The 23,262-nt window shown below is 38.0% G+C and overlaps 1 protein-coding gene across 3 annotated transcripts in view; it reads left to right on the top strand.

Annotated features, from left to right (window-relative positions):
• Positions 1-23,262, top strand: part of GABRG2 (gamma-aminobutyric acid type A receptor subunit gamma2) — an 82,164-nt gene that overhangs the window by 10,411 nt on the left and 48,491 nt on the right. For all 3 annotated transcript variants that reach the window (XM_067463730.1, XM_060764982.2, XM_060764980.2), the window contains exons 2-4: positions 15,902-16,050; positions 19,137-19,204; positions 20,728-20,948. In XM_067463730.1, coding sequence (XP_067319831.1) covers positions 15,902-16,050; positions 19,137-19,204; positions 20,728-20,948 — 438 coding nt within the window. The remainder of the gene's footprint in view (positions 1-15,901; positions 16,051-19,136; positions 19,205-20,727; positions 20,949-23,262) is intronic.

Here is a 23,262-nt window from a genome sequence, read left to right as displayed (position 1 = left end):
CAGGTCTACCTGGGGATATCTGTATTCTGGAAGGAGGCTCAGTTGTAGTGCATCTTCCTTGCATGCAGAAAGTCCCAGGTTGGAAAACAATCCTGATGAAAACTTTAGAGGGGCACAGTGATTTGATGTGTCCAGTACTAGCAGCAGCAACAACTTATTTGCAAACTCCATTTAACATTGATACCTAGACCTAAAAAAGATGAAAGCAAGACTCTGAATATCCAGAATTATAATCTTAAATACTTCATCCCACAAAGGGGTGGAAGGTGTGGGAGCATTCAGAATCATTTTCTTTGTCTTCTGTTCCATAGCATTCCATCTTTACAGGAACCAAATAATTTACAAACAGGACAACCTCTTTGCACTTCTAAGTGAACCACCAGCTTAACAGATTGAAGAAAGAGAAACACAACACTTCCCGTCCCATTTATTTATTTATTATTTATTTGGGGTTCTTGTACCCCGCCCTTCTCACCCCGAAGGGGACCCAGGGCGGCTCACAACAGCAAGGCACACTTAGGTGCCTGCCACACAAACAATCATCACAAAAGTACAACAATTCAAAGTACCCACAATTCAAGCCATTATCTCAATAAAATCTATAAAATCGATAAAAACAATAAGAACAATACAAACCTAATTCTTCCTCCTACCCATCAGTGTACACTAACTCAAAGATCTGTTTTTGATTCCACTTCGACAATCCTGCTGATCTTACACATCTGATTGTCTTATTTAGTTGTCTTATTTAATTGCCTGGTTGCCCAAAAGCCTGGTTCCACAACCATGTCTTCACCCTCCTCCTGAAGGAGAGGAGGGATGGTGATGTTCTGATTTCCCCCGGGAGTGAGTTCCACAGGTGAGGGGCCACCACTGAGAAGGCCCTGCTTCTCGTCCCCACCAGCCTCACTTGTGACAGTGGTGGGGTCGAGAGCAGGGGCTCCCCAGATGATCTCAAACTCTGAGGTGGGACGTAAAGGGAGATACGTTCAGACAGATACACTGGACCGGAACCATACAGGGTTTTGTAGGTTAAAACCAGCACCTTGAATTGTGCTCGGAATTGAACCGGCAGCCTTTGGAGCTGGCATAGCAGGGGGGTGGTGTGCTCCCTGTATGTCGCTCCAGTGAGCAATCTGGCTGCCGCTCACTGGACTAGTTGAAGTTTCTGAACAGTCTTCAAGGGCAACCCCACATAGAGTGCGTTGCAGTAGTCTATTCGGGATGTAACAAGAGCATGGACCACCGTGGCCAGATCAGACTTCCCAAGGTACGGGCGCAACTGGTGCACAAGTTTTAATTGCGCAAAAGCTCTCCTGGCCACCGCCGAGACCTGGGGTTCCAGGCTCAGTGGTGAGTCCAGGATCACTCCCAAGCTGCGAACCTGCGTCTTCAGGGGGAGTGTAACCCCATCCAGCACAGGCTGTAACCCTATACCCTGTTCGGCCTTACGACTGACCAGTAGGACCTCTGTCTTGTCTGGATTCAATTTCAATTTGTTAGCTCTCATCCATTATATAGTGTAATTCCCACATTAAATTACCTGCTTTTAACTATTTCTATGTACAGGGAGACCACTGGAATTGATTCCTACTCATCTTAAAAACCTTCCATTTCTATACACTTCAAAAGTTGAGCCACATAGGCAACCCAAAGAATGTTCTTACTTTGTTTAATGGCCTCCATGGGACTCAATTTTTAAGTGTATAGAAATGGAGGGAACACAGTGTCTGATGAGGTCCTAAGTTTAATACCTGATTAATAAACATTTTTTTTGTAGATCTGAAAATATCAATGAAAACATGTAGAAGCCTGTTATAATAAATGTCACAGACTTTGTGAATCTTGATTTATATAGTGTAATTCTGTCTCTGTTAAAGGCCACTGTTATTAGAACATGTTGGTATTTACCATTGCCTCTAAAAAATAACCCGGCATTTTCTTTTTACCAATTTCACCTTTATTTCCATTTTGTATATCTACAAATTTTGAGACCAAATATTTGCTGACATTTTAAAAGTACTTCTGAAAAACAAGTAACTGTCTCAAGCCAATTAATTGCTTAATTTTAAGGTCATTTTCACTCTTTTCTAGAAAATATCAGCCTCTGCAGTTCCTGGCAGCATAGAGATTCAGATAGTGTTTTTCTCTCTCTCTTTCCAAACAGGAAACAATGGTGGATCATCAGGCCAAAGGCCTATCTGGTCTAGTCGACCACTATCACTTAATGGCCCACAGCCGTGGGTCATGAGTATAACACCATTTTCCTGCTCCTAAGAAACTAATAGGAAGAGTTATAACAATTTGATCCCAAATTCCTCATTCTAATTTCATGTCATCTATTCCCTAAATGATACTATCTATGCCAGTAAGTCAATAGACACAATCTGATTTCTCAAAACTCCAGAGCCGTTCCACACTTTGGGGTTGCTATGGACAGCTAAACAGGTTCTCGTTTGAACTGGTCCACTGTCCACATGATCCAGTGCCACCATTCCTTTTTGGTGCAGGGAAAAGGAATCAAACTTACTTTTACTGCTGTTTGTCTCCAAGGTGGACAGTGTATCACTACTTGAGACAAGCGTCCCACTAATTGCTTATTTATATTTTAAAGAGCTTTGAAATTACAGTTTTTATCATTTTTGGCCAATTTGTGAGTACTGGTCCTTTGGGATTAATTGATAAATGTGTTTGTTTGATTTTGGTATGTGGGCAGGAGGTGGTAGCAAAGGTTTGAGTGAAGAATTCAGGACCAAGTTGCTAAATTGATGTTAAAAGAAGTTGTTACATTGAAATAATCATAGTCATGATAGATAGTTGAACCTTCTGTTGTTCCATAAACTTGCTGCCTTGTTTTTTTTACTCATGTTCTATTTTGAAATGGTCATATGACTGATCAAATAAATAAATATTATTATTATAGCATAAACTATTATTTTTGTTTTATTATACATCTCTGACCAAGAAGCATTTGTTCAAAGCAGTGGTTCTCAACCTGTGGGTCCCCAGATGTTTTGGCCTTCAACTCCCAGAAATCCTAACAGTTGGTAAACTGGCTGGGATTTCTGGAAGTTGTAGGCCCAAACACCCACAGGTTGAAAACAACTGGTTTAAAGAGAAGCTGGACACCCATAGAAAAATCCAATCCCAAATTAAGCATGTTGACTTATCTAAAATTTTAGTTACTTTAGGGTTGCAAATCCAAACCAGTGGAGTGGTTTGTAGGATCAAGGTGAGGGACAGGAGCCTTATGGCTAACATAATTTGTCACAAGGCTATTTTCACAATTGTGTTTTACTAAAGATTTTCATAGTTGCAAATTTCATAAATACATCACAATCTATGCAATTTTATATACTAACCAAAATATGAATTAAGCATTGTATATTGTTATAGCGGTTTTAAAAGTTTGAAGCTAATAATTATTGAATATGCCAGTTTTTTCACTAAAAGTTCTCTTCCCTTAGCCACCCTGAGTCCCTTTGGGGAGAGAGGTGCAGGTTAGAAATAGGTTGTTGTTTTTGTTGTTATTCCCTTACGGTAGGGGGTCCTCAAACGTTTTAAACAGAGGGCCAGTTCACATTCCCTCAGACTGTTAAGGGGGTGGGGTGGACTATAGTTTTTTTTAAAAAAACTTGAACAAATTCCTATGCACACTGCACATATCTTATTTATAGTGCAAAACCCCCATAAAAGAACAATATAGTATTTAAAATGAAGAACAATTTAAACCAACATAAACTTAACAGAATTTCAATTGTAAGTGTGAGCATTTGGCTGAGGAGACAGTTAATGTTCGGTTCCATATTTGTCACTGACAGTCACAACAAGTGATGCAAATGTGTTCATTTTTCTTTTTCTGGACATAATTGCTTCCTAGGGATACAAAAATGACTATTACGTCTTTAAGATGGGCATGCATTACTATCATCTCTGTTACTGTAGACAGCTAGTAACTGAGGGAGAGAAGGGGACTCTGAGAGGGGCTTGCCTCACAGTGTCCCCATGGCTCTCTTTGCGCCTCTTCTTTCCTTCCCTGCTCTTTCTTTCTTTTCTTTCCCTACAGTAAGGGTCCTGGCTGCTGTAAGTGAAGGAGCATGGGCCTGGAAAATTGCCTTGAGGACTGGATCTGGCTCATGGGCCTTAGTTTGGGGACTGCTGCTAATGACTTTACAATTCCCAGATGTTTTACATTTTGTATTTCTAGAGTATGCTTGCACTAAATTGGAAAGAAGAATTTGGGGATGCAGTCACTTCTTCCTTCTAGGAAGAGACATTTAGAATACATTGGGAAGATGTCAAAGAGGAGTTAAATGAATAGAAATACGGGCAATTTCATGAAAACCTATCAGTGTATTTTGCTATTTAAAACTCCTTCTCCCTTTTGCAATGAGCCAAAAATAGAAGTGGAATTCAGAACACTACAGGGAGCAGGTACGATTGATAACATTTCAGTCATTCCAGAATGTTCGCCTCCCATTGTATGTGTATTATAAAGAGATGTCTTTGTGTGTGGATGTGGTATATTACTCTATTTCTCAGTTTGAAGATCATTTTACAGCTATAGCAAGAGGACAGCTATTCACAAATTTAGGCATGAGTCATGCTTATCAACACAGCTCATATTGTGGGAGGATTCCAGATAGATTCAATGTGCTTGAAAGACTCTTGAAGTATCATCACTTACCTTTTGGACAACAATCCAGAGCAAAGAACCATGGATGGACTAATTCAAGGAATTCTTTGGGTAGCAGTACAGTGTGAGCTCATATTCATCACAGAAGCCACAAGCAATGGGAATTTGCTTAGAATTCTTAAGTTGATTGAAGGCAGCAAGATTTCAGTTAAAGAAAATCAACTGCTCTTTTCTCTGGGATTTGGACAGGGGAGTGAGACCAGACATGATTTGTGTAGACATGTCTGAGGTCTACATCCTATACTGGATGAAATACAGACCATTCTAGAAGGTCCTAAACACAAAAGGCTCTTTGAACAAACCAATACTGCCTTGCCTGAGATTACCAAATTATTATTAAAATAAGTCTCATGGTATTTTAAAGATTAATAAATTTTGGCATAGGTTTTTATCTGATGAAGAGGGTTAGAGTCCACAAAAGGTTCAGGCAAATAAAACATATTAGTGTTTAAAGGACAACCAAACTTATTTGCAGTAGGCAAACTTCTCTATTAGCATCCCTGTTGTAGAGTACTATACTATACAGTATACTATAGTATAGCATTCAGTATGTGTACTGTTCCATTTTCTTGTACCTACCAGTTAAAGAAAAAAAAAGCTGCAAACTTGAATTTACCAAGCCAGACACAGGGCCTTTCCAGACAGGGCTTTATCCCAGGAGCATCCACATTTGAAAACACAGATGTTCCTGGGGCCCTATCCACACTCACCCCAGAACGTGCATGCTTTCTGGGATGGGTATCATCCAGATGTCCTTCCGGGACTGGCCTGGGAGGACACTGGGATACTCTACTCCCCCCTCCTCAAAACCCTTAAAACCCCTTTTAAAAATAAAAGTACTCACCAGACCCCCATTGTAGAGCTGCCACAGTTCTCCTGGCACATAGAAATGACATGCCAGGAGAAAGGGGAGGCAGGAGTGATTTTCCTCCCCACCTTTCTCCTGGCATGTCATTTCTATGTGCTAGGAGAGCTGCGGCAGCTTTGCAACAGAGGCCCGGTAAGTACTTTTATTTTTTTAAAGTGGTTTCTTTAGGACTTTGTGGAAGGGGTGAGTATTCCCATCGTTTTTCAGGCTAATTTAGCCTGGAAAACAGTGGGAATACTGTCTGGACTGCAGGAAGGCACCGAATAAACCCACTATCAAATTAATTTGCTACAAACCAGAGTTTTCCTGGTTTGTGGCAAATTAATTCCAGGTTGTCCAGAATGTTGTCCAGCCCCCTTTTTATTTAGGAAGTTTCTGCAATAAAGGGGCTGTCTAGATCCACCCACAACTGAATGTATTTGAAGATTGAAAAACAGCTCCTTGAAAGCTGAAAACTTAAAACACTTGGCTAGAAGGGCCAGATCTGTCAGTTTTGTTTTCTTCCATTTTCACCTATCCCTATATTACAGCAAGTTGAATCACACTGGTGTAACGTAAACACATACTGGAAATTCCTTTCCCTCTTGCCTCTTCCTGGTATCTCTTGTTGCTTGCAAAAAAGCTAGCTCTAGAGGATTTCTCAACTGTCATTGAATTCTGTCATCTGTCAGCTCACACCTATATTTTTAAAGCTAGTAGAAAGCTTAAGATTTTATGCATTCCTTTTTCAGCATGAGATGAATCTGATCTCTACCCATGCACATTCTGCTTTCTTAAAAAGGAGTAAAAATTATAATTACAACTTGAACTCAAGATGAAACAAGCTCATAGAATTTACTATAAGCCATATGTTAAAAGTTCAGGCAAAACCCCAAGCCTGCTGAAAAGATAAGGCCTTCTTGTTGTGAAGCTTTTCTTGTTGCTTGAAACTTTTAGTAACATCTGCTTATAGTATCATATTACTCATATTATATAGTGCTGATTGGTTGCTCCACTGTTTGGGTGGAGGTGAGGGGGGAGGAATTTGTTTCAAATGTTAATCTTGAATGGAGATGTTTTAAATGTTGAGTCCTAACCTCAAAATAGATCTGGACTAAAAACTGAAGAAAATTCATCGCCCATTTACAGTAAATCTTCCAGTCATCACAACTGCTGATACTCTACTGCCACTGCCACCACAAGTATGCTTCTGGCACCATGGTCATCTTCTACAAGTCACAAATTCCACCATCCATCCTGTTTCATAAAATGTGGTCTACAAGGGATATATTCAAATAATCAGGGTTGAAATAAGTTAGGTCCAGTCAAGATAGATTAAAGGCACATCTACACTGATCACTTAATGCTGTTTGAAGGTAGTTTGATAAAACTTTGTTTAGATGCTGTGCATGCACATAGAACTGTGCATTAAGGGCTTTAAACTGGGTATGAAGCTGAGGAGATATTATAAAACAGAACCCATAATGTGAATCCGGGCACCTAAGTGTAAATTATGTTGCATGGTGAAACCAATAAAGGAATGGGTGCTCTGGTGCTTTGCTCATACACATTGTTGCAGGGAGCATTGGGGAAAAACACAATTCTATAATGGCCATGAAGCCACAGATCCTGTGAGTCCTGGAACACTGTTCAAGATCAACCTCTATCTTGTGTATCAGCATCATCCAGGCCTCAAAACAGTTCCAGGATTTCACATGTAATCATCCACAGAAGTGAACTTACTTTCCCCCTTTCTGCCAATTTCACACTGACCTGAGTGGTTACTTTAGATGTACCCTTAGAGTATAACTAAATTAACAAATGATAGGTCAGTCATAGTTGCTGTCATAGTCATAACAGACTATATGGAGCAGTACTTAGCAACCCCTACATAGATCCCAGTGAAATGTATTAGTAGACTGATTGAAAGATACTCTCTCAATAATGGATCTTCCATGAATCCAATGTGGATCATGGTCAACTATTACAACAGTCTCACTTGAATTAGTGGGAAGGGAGAGTCCAGAGAACAATTGCTTGGGTTGGGAGCATATGAAAAGAGATGTAAAAGCCAATGCCCTGAATGAGAGACTGATTCATACTCATCTGAAGAATCCCCAGAGATATGCAGAGATTTAGATGACGTGACATGATACTAAACTTGCAAGTATTGTATACGTTTCACTGGTATTCTTTAGTAAAAAGGTAAAGGTTCCCCTTAACATTAAGTCTATTTGTGTCCTACTCTGGGGGAGGGGGTGGTACTCATCTCCATTTCAAAGCCAAAGAGCTGACATTGTTTGTAGACACCTCCAAGATCATGTGGCCAGCATGACTGCATGGAGCGCCGTTATCTTAATGCAGAAATGGTACCTATTGATCTCACATTTGCATGTTTTTAACTGCTAGGTTAAAAGTGGGAGCTCTCCCTACTCCCCCGATTCAAACCTCCAACCTTTTGGTCAGCAAGTTCGGCAGCTCAGTGGTTTAACCTGCTGCACCACCAGTGGGCTCAGGGGTATTCTTTAGTCAATATATATTTTGTCCCACTGACATTAGTGGGTTTAAACAGCCAGAACTGAACACAAATTAACACCACAAGGAAAGTAATATATAATTCACTGAAATTTTTTTTAAAAAAATGTTGTTACACTTTTGTATTTTGAAAATATTGTGCTCCTGTTTCTTCTATAAAGTAGCTTGGTATTCTGATAACATCTAGCATGTCTAGGCTAATCCTGACAATCATTATTTTTTCACATGATTTATTTCATAACTTTAGTAGGAAAAATAACATTAGGAGGACAGGGCAGCCTGTTACTAATAATATTGGTTTAGAGAGTCTTAAGGATGTGAGTGGACTGTAGTCATATAACATGGGTAAAGATGCCACTTTCACACTGATAATAATTTGTTCCTTCAAGATGGAAATATAATACACTAGCTAAACACAGGATTTTTCAGCATTTTGAAGATACAATTAATTCCGTTTCAATACTATTGACTGTGATATCTTCCTGGGTCATCTCATTGGGATGGAACTGGGAGGCACTGTTTTACAGTGGCTCTGTTCCTTCCTGGAGGGCCGTACCCAGAAGATGATCCTGGGAAAGTCCCCCCGGCCATTGTCCTGTGGGGTTCCTCAGGGTTTGATTTTCTCCCCCATGCTGTTGAACATACACATAAAACTGCTGGGAGAGGTCATCTGGAGTTTTGGAGTGCAGTGCCACCTATATGCAGATGACACCCAACTCTACTACTCCTTCCCACTTAAAGCCAAGGAAGCTGCCCTGGCCCTAAACCAGTGCTTGTCATCAGTAATGGACTAGATGAGGGCAAACAAATTGAAACCTAATCCAGACAAGACACAGGATACTCCTGGTCAGTTGGAAGGCAGATCAGGAAATAGGAATCCACTCCCCCTCAAAACAGAGTCCACAGTTTGCGGATCCTTCTGGAATCAGTGTTTGCACAATTGAAACTTTTCTGCCAACACCCATTCCTTGAGAAACCAGATCTGGTCATTGTGGTACATGCCTTTGGTAAAATCCCATCTGAATTACTGTAACACACTCTACATGGGACTGCCTTTGATGAGTGCTCAGAAACTTCAGCTGGTCCAAAGGGCTGCAGCCAGGTTGCACTGGGGCTGACTACAAGGAAAGGACAACTCCTCTGTTGCAGCAGCTCCACTGCCTGCCATTCTGTTTACAAGCACAATTCAAAGTACTGGTTATGACCCTTAAAGCCCTAGACAGCTCAGCTCCATCCCCTTGTATGAATCTTTCTGGGCCCTGAGATCTTCAGGAGATCCCCATCTCTCAGTCCTATCTTGGTTGGTGGGAACAAGGGAGAGGGCCTTCTCAGATGCCGGCTCTCAACTCTGAAACTCCCCCTTTCTCAGGGAAGCCAGTATAGCCCCCTTCCTGCAGTCCTTCCGGCGGCACGTTAAAACCCTTTTATTCAGGCAGGCTTTGAAAGAGGAAGATTTTAAAGAAAAAGTTGGGGGCTGCTGTGGTTTTTTGTCTTAAATATGTTTTATAGATTTTAGCTGAATTTTTAAAATACCAATTATATTAAATTATGATTTAAGGTTTGTATATTTTTAGATTTTTAACTGTATTGAAAGGTTTTTAATGTAAGTCACTTTGCGTCTCCTTGTGGAGAGAAAAAGCTGGGTATCAATAAGCATAATAATAATAATAAGCACCGTCACTTATAAAGCTTTTCCACATTCTTCTCATAGTATAACATTAATTGCCTAGAATACCTGAAATTATGTCTGAAATTATGCAGCCACTGAAATTAAGTTTCTGGATTATAACAATCACTTTCAAAGTAAGTACCACACAATTAAACAGGAAATAACACTGTAAAACCAGGAACATATATTTTTAAAAAACTGTTACAAAATGTTTTCAATCAGAAAGTACACATGTACCAAGAGGGCAACCTTCTACCCCTTCCTCGATTCTTCCCCCCACTGTGTTAAGTGTTAAGTGCACACTTTTTCTCCTTTTTGAAATCTGATGGTAGCAACTGAAATAAGACAAGAGGAAGGAGAATGTGGGAGAAGTAAAGATAAACTGGGACATCTTAAAAAGCAGAGGAAAAAGTGGGACTAATGGGTACTATTCCTGTCAAACAGGCAATGCTGCAGAGTGTCAAATATGTTTTTATGCATTTTAATTATTCTGCTCCCCTCCCCCCGAGCCATGAGGTGAGGCATGTAAGAAATAAAATTATTATTATTATTATTATTATTATGCATAAAAATGCACACATATGAATATAAATAGTGGTGTCATTCAAGGATGTGTGCAAGCAATATATCAGTTTTAAAAATATGCTCCAAAATATAGCCATTATCTTAAAATATACATAAAAGAGTTTCTGTTCTTTTAAAAAAAGAAAGAACCAATTTAAATTGGATGGAACCAAGCATGGGCTAGAAATGGACGTGATAGATGGCAGACAGATATATATCGTTATCCTTGAATATCTAACTATCTTCCTTCCTGAGAGGCAGTATTTTATAAACCCATACACAGCTATTGCACTGCAAGACTATCTTTTGATGAATCTTGGTTGTCATAGCTGACTGTAGGTCACCTGTTTTTTCTCTATTCTTTTTTGAAGGGATGTCAGTGAAACAGAAGCAAGGAACTTCATTCTTCCATTAGCTATGGGAGACAAATGATGCTGAAGTAGGAACATGAACCAAGCAAGATATTAGAAATCAAACTGCAAAATAAAACACTCTAAGAGATATGTGTGAAATAGAGCTGCACTGTCTACATTGTTTTAATCTAAGCATCAAGAGAGAAAGAAGTTTGATATAATACAAACAATAGCGTGTCCATTCAGTATTTCATCACTAAAGGCCTAATTGGCAAATTTATGTATTTCAAACAGAAGATTCAAGTATACCATATTTCATCGCATAGTAGTTGACACTTTTCCCCCTTCTTTTTTTAAAAAAAGGGATATGACAGTTATGCAAGGAAAAATCTGCTTGAAGTGCCATTCTTGGAAGGGAATGATCAGTGAATTGATGGGCAACCAAGTGAGAGAGTGCATGCACGAGTTGTTGGGAGGGTGGGTCTTTGGGTGGGAGAATGGGCGGGCAGATGGGTGAGCTGATGGGCACATGAGTGAAGCAGGTGCATGGGCCTTTGGGTGGATGGGTGATCAAATGGAGGCTTTCAGAGATAAATCAAGGCTATGACTATTGTGCAAGGAAAAAAGAAACACCAAAATTGGAACCCCAAAAAATGGGGGTGCAACTATTACACAAAGTCAACAAATATGTGAAAAAAAAGTAGTTTTCCAACCTATAATCACACAAATCATTTATATTGGAAAAGGTGTACGGATATTTTATTGGCAATTTAAGATATCCTCTGGATTTATAAGGTTGGACATTCCAATTTGACAAACTAACCTGCAGCCCAGTCTAGTGTAAGTTAATATGTAACCTTGTTTTAAGTCATCAGCTTTAACCATGCACACATCAGGCAGATGCAGCAGGGTGCTCTCTAGGCTGAAATTTCAGATCAAGTCATTTTTAAAGAATTGATGAAAACAAACATATTTCTTAGTATTCAGCCAGGAAAAAACTTCACATTTAACCATCATCCACTTTAGTCTTCCAGCAGGGATGAAAAGTATTTATGAAAGATTTGAAAAACTGTTTGAAAAACACGAGTTTTGACCTTTGAGAAACCTTGACAAGAAAAATCCAGGATTAATAAAAATTTTAAAGTTCAGGATGTAGTCTGAGTAAAAATCACACATGAGGTCTGTGGTTATTTTGTGCAGAAACTCATATTTTCTGTGCAACAAACAAACAAACTATTCAAGCAAACTTTTCTATGCAGAAAATGATATATCAATATACAGAAATAATATTTCCTACCCAGAAAATGCAGTGCCATGTACACAATACTGTAATTGGTGATTTATTATATGTACAATTTACATATGGTAGAAAACAACATTTTTGGTGGGGAAATTGAATTTTCTGTCCACATAACAATTTTTCTACATAGCACATGCTGATTTTTATGCAAAGCTGTCTTCATTTTTGGACAAAACAGAAAACAGGCTTTCAAAACTGTGTAGCTTTGAAATACTGTCTTACAATGAAAATAAAATTGTTAAAATTATGGGTTGTTGTAGGTTTTTTCGGGCTATATGGCCATGTTCTAGAGGCATTTTCTCCTGACATTTCGCCTACATCTATGGCAAGCATCCTCAGAGGTAGTGAGATGCAACAAAGGTTGTTTATGTACTAAAACAAAATTATGTAATAATTTGTTTTGTCACCTCACTACATCTGAGGATGCTTGCCATAGATGCAGGTGAAACGTCAGGAGAGAATGCCTCTAGAACATAGCCATATAGCCCAAAAAAACCTACAACAACCCAGTGATTCCGGCCATGAAAGCCTTCAACAATACATGTTAAAATTATGTGTTGATTCTTATGAGAAGCAGCTATTAAATAATTATATCCATGTACTCCAGATTAATTTTTATAGTATCTATATGGAACTGAAAGCAGTGACCCCAGATTTCTGCTACCTGCAATGTACATTTTTTTAAAAAAACAAACAAACAAATGTACAACACAATTTTTTAAAAAAATCCATCCTAGTATGTGTTTTTAAGTGGTTGGGGTACATAACACAGAGATCAATCCGTGCAAATGTTTGTTTAATTTGTACCAATTTTACTTCATATTCACATATCTGACATCATTCTTGAGGACCTTTCAGATTCATCTGTAAGTCCTAGCAGTCACCATCACGTAGTCAGACACTTTTCTAGTGCCTTCCTGCTTGATACTGACAATCCAGTAAACATGGAATAGGAACTGCAGCAGTTAAAAAATGAGGCCAGGGAATATTTTAATCATTTTGTGAGGTTTATTAAGAATTCTGACTACTGCAGTAACCAAAGGGGGAAGAAGATACTTATGATGATGTTAAGTTGGACTTGTGCCACTGTAAATCTGTCAGGTTGCCCTCCTGATCTCTGTGAGAAATACAATATTTCAGGCACAAAAAATATTACATAATTTTGTTTTAGTACATAAACAACCTTTGTTGCATAAAAAAATCATGCAATTTCCCTCCTAAAATCTAGAAATTACATTTTCTTTTCCCCCATTGGAATGAATATGATATTCTTTTTCAGCAAAGATGAGGAATTTATAAATATTTTTCATATTTCTACACACACAATCAATTTTCTCCATCATTATGAAACTGTATGGATTAGAATCCTATGTGCATTTGAACAATCAAATCTGCCATTTGAATCCAGAACTAGCTCTGCTGGAAAAGAGGTTAAGCAATCTTTTCTGAGAAAACTCAGGTAACCAATGATGTTTCTCCTAAGTTTCCTATGAGGTGCAAATTATTATTCAGTTAACTATGTTCAGAGAAGGCATCATTCCCAATCTGTGGGCTGGAGTTTCAGAGACAGTGTGATTTGTCTATTAGAGATGCAATTAGTTGGTTGGAATTGCAGACAGCTTTACAAACCTGCTTACCTCACCAGTTTAATTATTAGTGCCCCTGTTTGATTGTACCTAGATGCATGTGGTGTAGCACAATGCTAATTAACAAACCTCATTTTTGATAGTCAATAAAACAAGGAAAGCTCATTATATGCTGTGTTGTGGCTGCGAGGTGCCTGAGCAATGACACTTTGGCAAGCATGATAGCGAAATAACAAAGGGTCAACCAAGAGATATTTTAGAGAATATCTAAGCCATTGCTAAGCCATTATAGAGATTTTAAAATTCCCATACTAGATTCCGAGGATGTTCTACTATGCTATGAAACATAGGGCTAACATATCCTACAATATGAAAAAAACACAGGAAGGTTTTTAAAGGTAAAATGTGTTAAAACCAGAAATGCTTTTTCTTTCGTACCTTGAAGGAGAGAGTTGTGAGCTTATATCAGCATAAATTAATCCCAATACAGTAGACTCTCAGTTAACTGTAAGTCAAGCAACCAGCCATTTTTTTAAAAAAAATAAAATTGCATATTGCATTTACAAAGCAGTTTTTATTATACAGTAAACATGTGTTACGTTAAGTCCAATTGTTCTCTGTTTGTCTTAATTTGCTTCTAATTACTGTATTTCAATATTAATATCAAGTCAATACAGAGTTTATGGTACAGCATAGTATAGGATACAGTATTTAATAGTAACTCTCAAGCAACCAGAAACTACATTTATTCAGCATCTACCAATCCCCATGGGTGCCAGTTAATGAATAATCTGTTGTAGTTTGAATTAAGAACTATGGGAACTAATGCTAGTGATGGTTTGGTTTCTACAGAATTTGAAGGCATTGTATGTGTATACTTCAATTTACGTCAACTTGGATGCTCAGGGTTCGGTGGTAGCCAGAAGAAAATTTGTACAGTTAAAACTAGTGGACCAGTTATACTCACTGCTAGTTATGTCAGCCCCGGCTACCATGACAACATGCCTTAGTTACAACCTGTTTGGATCATTGTAACACTGAATGTGGGGCTCCCTATCACAACTGTGTGGAAAATTCAGTGGGTCCAAAATGGTGCAGCTAGAAGACTTACTGGGTCAGGTTTCAGGGAACATACAACTCCCCTGTTGAGACAATTATACTTGCTACCAATTTTTAGACAGATTTCAATGTTGTAGTTATGGTCTATACAGATCTGTACAGCTTAGATTCAGTCTATGCCCCTATATGATCTGCTGCAACACATTTTGGGGGGGGGGCACCTAGGATAGCTGTCCAGGGGCAATGAACCCCTTCAGTATGGCTGGGCAGTGGGCACAAGGCAATAGAAGGGAGTCCCTGTGCCAACATCACATAGGCTTGGCATGGGTTGTCTGTGTAGAAGGGCCAATTTAGTGAGGACATATGAGAGGAGGGGCTTTTCAGCGACTGTTCTCAGGTGGTTAAATCCTTTTTTACTTGGGGTTGACTGGACCTTCTTTGCTCTCCCTTTTCAAGAACAAACAAACAGAGATATGGTCATTAACTCTTGTGGAGAAGGATTTTAGCCCTGGTACTTCAACAGTGTAACTGGAAGTCAGCAGTTACCAATGGTGCTATGGATTTTGAAGAGGCATGAATACAGGGAAAAGGAAAAAATATGCCAAGAGGAAGGCAAATCAAGCAAACCTTTGTTGTGACCTCCCTCCATCTGGTAATCTATGTCTTCAATGTGAAAGACCATGTGGATCTAGAATATATCTTCAGAGTCATTTACAGACTCCGCCATGAGTGATCATCCATGATGAATTTAGAAATACCTTCTGCTTTAATTACTGATGTTTTAAAATGATGGACAATTTAATTTCATTCAACAAAGTTTTCTCTGCAGATTTATAGTTTTGTTGTAAGGCATCTCGGGATCCATGTTAAGAGAAAGGCAGGACATAACCCAATCAATCAATCCATCCATCCATCCATCCATCCATCCATCCATCCATCCATCTGTATCTCATATATACTGCTGTATAGGTGATACATTGACTGTTCTGAAACATTTAATTTCAATAAGCAAAAGAGATAGGGGACCTTCATAAAGTCTCGTATGATAGAAAAAGGAAAAGACATCTGTACCTCACATTTGATAATTCACTACAATGGAATACCAGTCAGTAAGTGATATTGTGTCTGTAGCTTCTTTCTGTAAGATGTTGCACTGTTTTGTACAGGGCTGTCCATATTTAAAAAGAGTTGTCTGGTAATGATGCTTTCTAATAAAGTTGCCTTTGAATATAATCACTATGTTGAACCATCATGTGACTCCATTGTTCTCTTCTTTATCTTTTAAAAAATAGTTCTAGTCAAAAAAGTGATGATGATTATGAAGATTATACAACCAACAAAACCTGGGTTTTAACCCCCAAAATCCATGAGAGTGATGTTACTCTTATTTTGAATGGTCTACTGGAGGGATATGACAACAAGCTAAGGCCAGATATAGGAGGTAAGAATACTATTACATTTTTTCCCAACAAGAATGAAATAGAAAGGAAAGGAAGAGATGAAAATATTTCACTTAATAATGAAGTAAATGGTTGAAATGTACATAAAATAAACTACTGACAATGAAAACTTCCTTTAATTGCCAAATATAGCCCAGATTTTATGAGATAAATGTTTAAAATGTACATTTCTGATCAGCATGATTTATTTGGGTTTTTAAAAAACGTTACAGCTCGGAGTGATTAAAAAAAATGTAAACATCGTTTGTTTCAATGTCTGGGAATTTATGAGTGTGGAAGGGTCTGACATCAAGGGCAAGGGAAATATGTTAGAACTATATTGTTTCACAATATAGTTGTGCTACACTGCACAACTTCTATTATGGTTGATTTAAGTGACTCAAGCCTTAGTACACAGTCTTTATCGGACTGGGGATCAGTCTCTCTCTTTGTGAAGAATGCCATACAGCAATAAATGTGTCACAAGATGTAACAGCCGGATTGCAGATCTATTAAACTACAAACACATATAATGACAGGAGAAGGAGAGAATACGGGATCCAAACAAAAGGAAAATTCTTGTTGATCCTCACCCAGTGTTCATGAACAAAGTCAAGTGCATTATATCAGAAAAGGCTTTCAAGCATTATCAGGAAAACAGTGCAATAATGCCAGATGTAAGTCTTGACAACCTCTTCAAGCTTATGCTGTAGGGATACTGTGGCTACACAAGTCAGGGTTTTTCATAGAAAGTTTTCATGGGCACACAACAAATTGTGAGAAATTTTGGTGAGGCTGTACACTAAATGTGATCTTCAGTGTTTGCTTCAGTAGCACTCAGCCTGAAAAAGAAAAAAATGTTGAGGGAAAAACACAAAAACAAAACCAGAAATGTCAATTTCTGATTTGGAAGTTTTGGTTTCACAGGCCTTTTCTGGCCTGTCCCCTTCCCTTGATCCATGTAATCTCAGAACCACTGTTCCTGCTTGATGTTTTTTCATCAAGTGGTTAACTCCAGAGATGCTTGAAGTTTAGAAAAGTCTGGGGACCACATACAGATCAGAGTTTGCATTTTCCCCACCATCACCACTAATATAGTTTGATGTTAAACAGAAATTGTGGTGCTGATCTTGTTCAGTTTGAAGAAAGATAAAAGGAGAAGCCCAGCACCGGTCATTAAGCAGCCTGGGACATCAGACAGCCTGGGACATTGGTCTAATAAGATTGACAGGGAATTTAGGAACTGGAAAGAGTTGAGTTTGAGTAGAACAAGTGCCATCACAGAATTGGAGAGACCCTGAAAAGACAATTTGATTTTGTTTGATCAGTCCTACTTACAGAAGACAGTTTGATATGACAATGAAGAAGACAAGATGCCAGGTCCTAGGAAGTCTTGACTGTCTTCTGCTTGCAGAAAATAACTTACAAATTGCATCATTGCTAGCTCTATGGAGTTGAATGTGTCTGCTTCTCTTGATATTTTTGGGTCAGGTGGGCCTTTTATCAAGCTACATTTTTCCCAAGTGAATCAACACTCACAGAAGACCCCAGATTTCATATGTTTGTGTTGAAAAACTACATAAGAAGTAAAATCAGGACTTTTTCATGCTACTGCAAAAGTTAACTGCTTTTATGTGTAGACATCTTGACTTGAAAATAACTAAAGTCTATTAAAAACAAGTAAATCATTGCATTGCCTCTCTCCAATCTTTCTCTTGCTTGTCCTTTTAGCCTTGGGACATGGTTTTTAATCCAACCCACAAAAAAGGTTCAGGGTTCCAAAGGCTCATGTCTTGTTATGAAGCTTTGAAACATTTATTTTAGTTCTGAAACAACCAATGTTGCTCAATTCATTTTGCCTCAAGAAGTCCCTTCTGCATTATTAGCAGAAGGAAGTCCAAAGGATAGCCTTTTCGGAATTATTTTTTACATTATTGTACAACAGATACATTTTTGTAAAGGACATTTGGTGTGATGTCAAAGGCTTGTTGTTGTTGTTGTTTTTATTCTTATTTACCATTAAGCTGACTTTGATTTTCCAGTAGCATGTGTTATTTCATATGCACAAAGGCTTTGTCATCTTCTCTTCTAGTGAAAGTTGAGATTTCATTTGCTCCTAGCCCAATTTATTTGTTCAGTTTTAGCAGTCTACAGAACTCTCTTCCAGCAGCACATATTGAATGAGTTAATTTTCTTCTTGTTATCTTTCTTCACTGTCTAGCTTTCAAAACCATTTATAGAAAGCTGAAATACTGTAGTGTGGATGATTTTGACTTTAATGTATTTAATAATTTGTCTTTACATTTGAGGATTTTTTTTAGATTTCTTAGTGACATGTAGTATTCAATATTTACAACATTATAGTTAAAAATGAGTAAATGAATAATAATTCAAGTTTATACATTTCAGTGCCAATTATAATATTGAGAGTAATAATGAGAGTAGTACTGGTAGTAATAATAGATTTTAGATGGAACTTTTCTATATCTCCAGTACTTCCTGCAGTTCATGCCATAGAGATTTCATAAGAAGGATTTCTAATGTAAAATATTTTCATATTTTTTTAAAAATATAATAGAGTCATCTGCATACACACATGGATAGGTACACAAATGTTCAGCTTTCTTTCCAAATATGTTTCAAGCACAAACATTGTCTTGATTATAGTATTATTAATAATGTAGTAGAATAAAATGAAATCACTTTTCTTTACAGCAGTAATCCAAGTAATAATACAGGATTATTTTCACTTACAGAACAACATGAATTTCAGATACCCAAGTGTTTTCTCTCCCTTTCTCTCAAAATATTTTAAAGTAGATACCTTTGTATTTAAACCTATCTGACAGAAATGGAACTCCTTCCTTTAAATCAACTTTACTCTTCCCTCTTGATAGGTTGGCCTACAGTACCCATTATCCCTATGCAGCAGATTTAGGGATGGTGGGAAATTTAAATAATCTGGTCTGGAAGGCAACAGACTGAGGGGAGCTGCTTTAAATGTACATTTTATACATAAGAATGTGATCTGTGGTCTAGATGTTTTACTTTTAGTGGTATTAGCAGTTGTTTTTTTCTTTTATTACAGTGCAGCCAACAGTTATTCATACTGATATGTATGTCAATAGCATTGGCCCAGTGAATGCAATCAATATGGTAAGTAAAAAATTGGTCATAAATTTATCCATATTTGAATTGTACTGTTAATGATTGTCAGTGTATACTTACATGTGAAATATATAATTGGTCTTGAATCCAGAAAAACATGGGAATGGCTGAAATATACCTTTCTCCCCATTTTACCGGCCCCTGTTGATGAGAAGTGATGACTACTAAGAACTGAGCAGAAGTGATATGTCGCCTTTTAATCAACTTTATTTACCTGGTAGCATTTCCATTAGTTAGTACAAAAGTTGGCTGACTATGTTAGGGTTATTAGCACTGATCTTTTAGTTTGTTTTATTCGGAAATTCAATCACAAATATTACTTTTATTTTATATTTTGCCTAGTGGAGCTCTGTTGAATTACACAATGTAAAATTTGAAAAATATTCTGTTACTGGTTTGAAAGTGTTATTTCCTGTTTAATTGTGCAAAAACTTCAGAAACCGCAGAAGCTTCATTTTTGTGGCTGCCACAAACTGTGTTAAATTGTTTGAGACTCTAAGGGCCCTTCCACACAGTCCTATATCCCAGAACATCAAGGCAGAAAATCCCACATTATCTGAGTGTAAACTTGGGGACCTTCCACACAGCCATAAAACTCGGAATATCAAAGCAGAAAATCCCACAATATCTGCTTTGAATTAGGTTATCTGAGTCCACACCGCCATATATTCCAGTTCAAAGCAGATAATGTGGGATTTGATTCAGCAGTGTGGAATGCCCCCTAGATAACACAGTTCAAAGCAGATATTGTGGAATTTTCTGCCTTGATATTCTGGGATATATATGGCTGTGTGAAAAGGCTCTAAGAGACATACACTGAAAAACTATTGCAAAATGTGCTGCAGGATGTCCTACATAGTATTATAAAAGAGCTTGCTAGTTAGAGTAGCACCCCAGGTAAAGGGGATCACAATTCCATAGAAGTGGCTTGATGCACAACTCTGCTAAATTATTGTTTTGCTGTAGAACATCGCAAAGGTCTAGGAAAAAATAGCTTAACCAACAGTGTAATTAAATATTGCATTATTTTAGTATTGTAGCATGGAGCCCCCAGTGACAAATGGGTTAAACCTTTGTGCCAGCAGGACTGCTGATCGTTCAAAAGGTTGGCAGTTTGAATCCGGGGAGTGGGGTGAGCTCCCTTCTGTCAGCTCCAGCTTCTCATGTGGGGGCATAAGAGAAGCCTCCCAAAGGGTGGTATAACATCTGGATGTCCTCTGGGCAGCATCCTTGCAGATGGCCAATTCTCTCACACCAGAAGCAACTTGCAGTTTCTCAAGTTGTTTCTGAAACAAAAAAAAAGCATTGTAACCATATAACAACAGTAGAAACGTCACCTTAAAATCAGAAATTCAGTTCTTTTGTGGATCTGGCTACTTGATGTAACTAACTTGGTCTCCTCTATGAAATGGTTTTTAAAAAAGAGTTTATGTAGCCAAATTGCAGAGATTTTGAAAAATGGGATTTTCTTGAGATCTTACAGAATTTTGATATATATTTTAATACTGCAGGAATATACAATAGATATATTTTTTGCCCAAACATGGTATGACAGAAGACTGAGATTCAACAGCACTATTAAAGTACTAAGGTTAAACAGCAACATGGTTGGGAAGATATGGATACCTGACACATTCTTCCGAAATTCAAAGAAGGCTGATGCTCACTGGATAACCACTCCCAATCGGATGCTTCGGATCTGGAATGATGGCAGAGTACTGTATACACTGAGGTATCCTTTTACCACTGTTTACGTTTTGTCCAGTATATGCACTGAATTAGATATATGTATTAGATTTGGATGAAACTCAAAGCCTGAGTCAGAAGCAGAGTAATTTGAACTTTGAACTCTAGTGCTTCTATAGGTAAAGAAGTTTTCACCTAAGCCTAAGAGAACTGAGGCTATATCATGGTTGAAACTTTAAATGAGGTTCAGGCTTCAGAAAATCAGTGGTGAAATTGTATTATAGGTATTGCTCCTGTGAAAACACCCAGACCAAGAAAGGTTGGGGTAGAGAAGTATAACTGATAAAGCTTACCTTCTAACGCTAGGACACATTTTATTAGGGGATCCTTCATTATGACTCATAGGATATATATATAATTATCATTACCTTTGTAGCTGAGATATGGATCAGATCAAGTTAACTGGGGCAGTAATTGTTTGGGTCCTTTTTTTTCCTTTTTGAAGATGGGCACAGCAGTTACCCTCCTCCAGATTACTGGGACTTCTCTTGTCCTCTGGGGAGTCTTAAAAATTTATTTGCCAGTGTTTTTGAGATCATTTCTTCCAGTTCTTTAAATACCCTTGAATGTAGTTCATCTGGCCCTGGAGACTTGAATTCATTTAGATTAGCCAGACATTTTTTACACCCCTCTATCTTTGTTGCATTATTTGCTCCATTATCCCAAGTTAAGCACTGTTTTTATTTTGGGAGAAGACAAAGGCAAAGAAGTTGTGGTGTAGCTCCATGCAGTGGTTCTACAATTTCCACCTTCTAAGATATAACTAAAAAGCCTTTTAAATTCTTTTTGACCTCTCTAGCAACACTAAGCCCATTCTGTGCTTTAGCTTTTCAGACTTTCAATGTCGACTATTCACTTGAATTTTACTTTTGATGATTTCCTCATTTCCCTTATTTTGTACATGTCCCCTTTTAATCTTAGCTCAGTTTAAAGTTACTTAGACATCCACTCTATTTTTTTAGACACCTCCCATTTTTATTCCTTATTGGAACTGTTTGAAATGGTACCTTCAATGGCCCCATCCACACTACCATATAATACAATTTGAAATAGCATTAAATGGTCAGGGTAAACTCACATAATCCACATTCCCTGCATTATTTGAGTCTGCACTGATCATATAATGCCATTTAAAACTGCATTATATGGCAGTGTAGACGGAGTCAGTATCTCCCTTTTAAGAAACTCCCTTCTCTTTTAGTATTATTGACCATGGGATTACACCATTGTTGTGTTCCCCATCTTGTTTGTAGAATTTTGATTAATTTACACAACATCACTCAATTCTCATTTCTGATTTCTTATGAAATCTGCAATATCTCACCATCTTGTGCGGACAGGATAATAGGTTTGGCGTTGCCTATGCCTGCTTGTGAGGATGAAGTGGAGATTTCATTCCTATATTCTATATTGCTAACATATAACACAATTGTAGAGTGGGACTCCACATTCCAAACTACATTAGTGTGTTAGACCGGTTTGTTATCTATTTACAAAGGGTAGCTTGACAGTTCTATACATATCCTCTGTAAGAACTACAATGCCCAAGAAGACTCTGGAAGATCACGTAATTGATACAGTCATCACTGATGAGGACAGTTAAATGAGCAGTGGATGCTTAGCCTGGATATTATATATTTTAAGTACGCAGTTCAGGTCCAGCCTATCTTCGTGATTGCATCTCCCCCTACGAACCAGCGTGGGCTGTAATATTTGCCAGGAAGGCTCTCCTCTTGGTCCTGCCTCTGTTTCAAGGGCGGATGGTGGGGGCTAGGGAGAGAGCCTTCTCGGTGGTGGTCCCCTGGCTCTGGAACGCCCTCCCCAGGGAACTTAAGCAAGCCACCACACTACAGCACTTTCAGAAAGAGATAAAAACTTGGCTCTTTCATCAGGTCTTTGATAATGTTTAAGATAGCAGCCAGACTACTATCTTTAGCCAGGGAAGGCTAAATTCATTGTATGTATCTTTTAATCAACATCCATTGCCATATTTTATTTATTCAATTGCTCTTGTTAATTTTATATATCTGGTTTTAAATGTGTTATTGGTTTTAATGTTGATATATTGTATTTTACATGCTGTAAAATACAATGCTGTATATTGTATTTTACATGCTTGAAAGGTATCCCAAATTGCTATGGGAGATGGTGGCAGGGTATAAATACATGCTAGGGAACATAGTAGGGAAAGACATGCTAGGGAAAATGGCTGGAAGGACCAGAGCCTTATGGATTTTGTAACTCCTCCGGGATCATATACTGAAGCTTTCACAATTGCAAAATTAAAATTTCTAGAGCTA

The sequence above is a fragment of the Anolis sagrei genome, chromosome 2, assembly GCF_037176765.1.
Source record: "Anolis sagrei isolate rAnoSag1 chromosome 2, rAnoSag1.mat, whole genome shotgun sequence".
Classification (NCBI taxonomy): domain Eukaryota; kingdom Metazoa; phylum Chordata; class Lepidosauria; order Squamata; family Dactyloidae; genus Anolis; species Anolis sagrei.
Note: the sequence above shows the minus strand (reverse complement) of the source record. Positions and strands in the feature narration are given on the sequence as shown.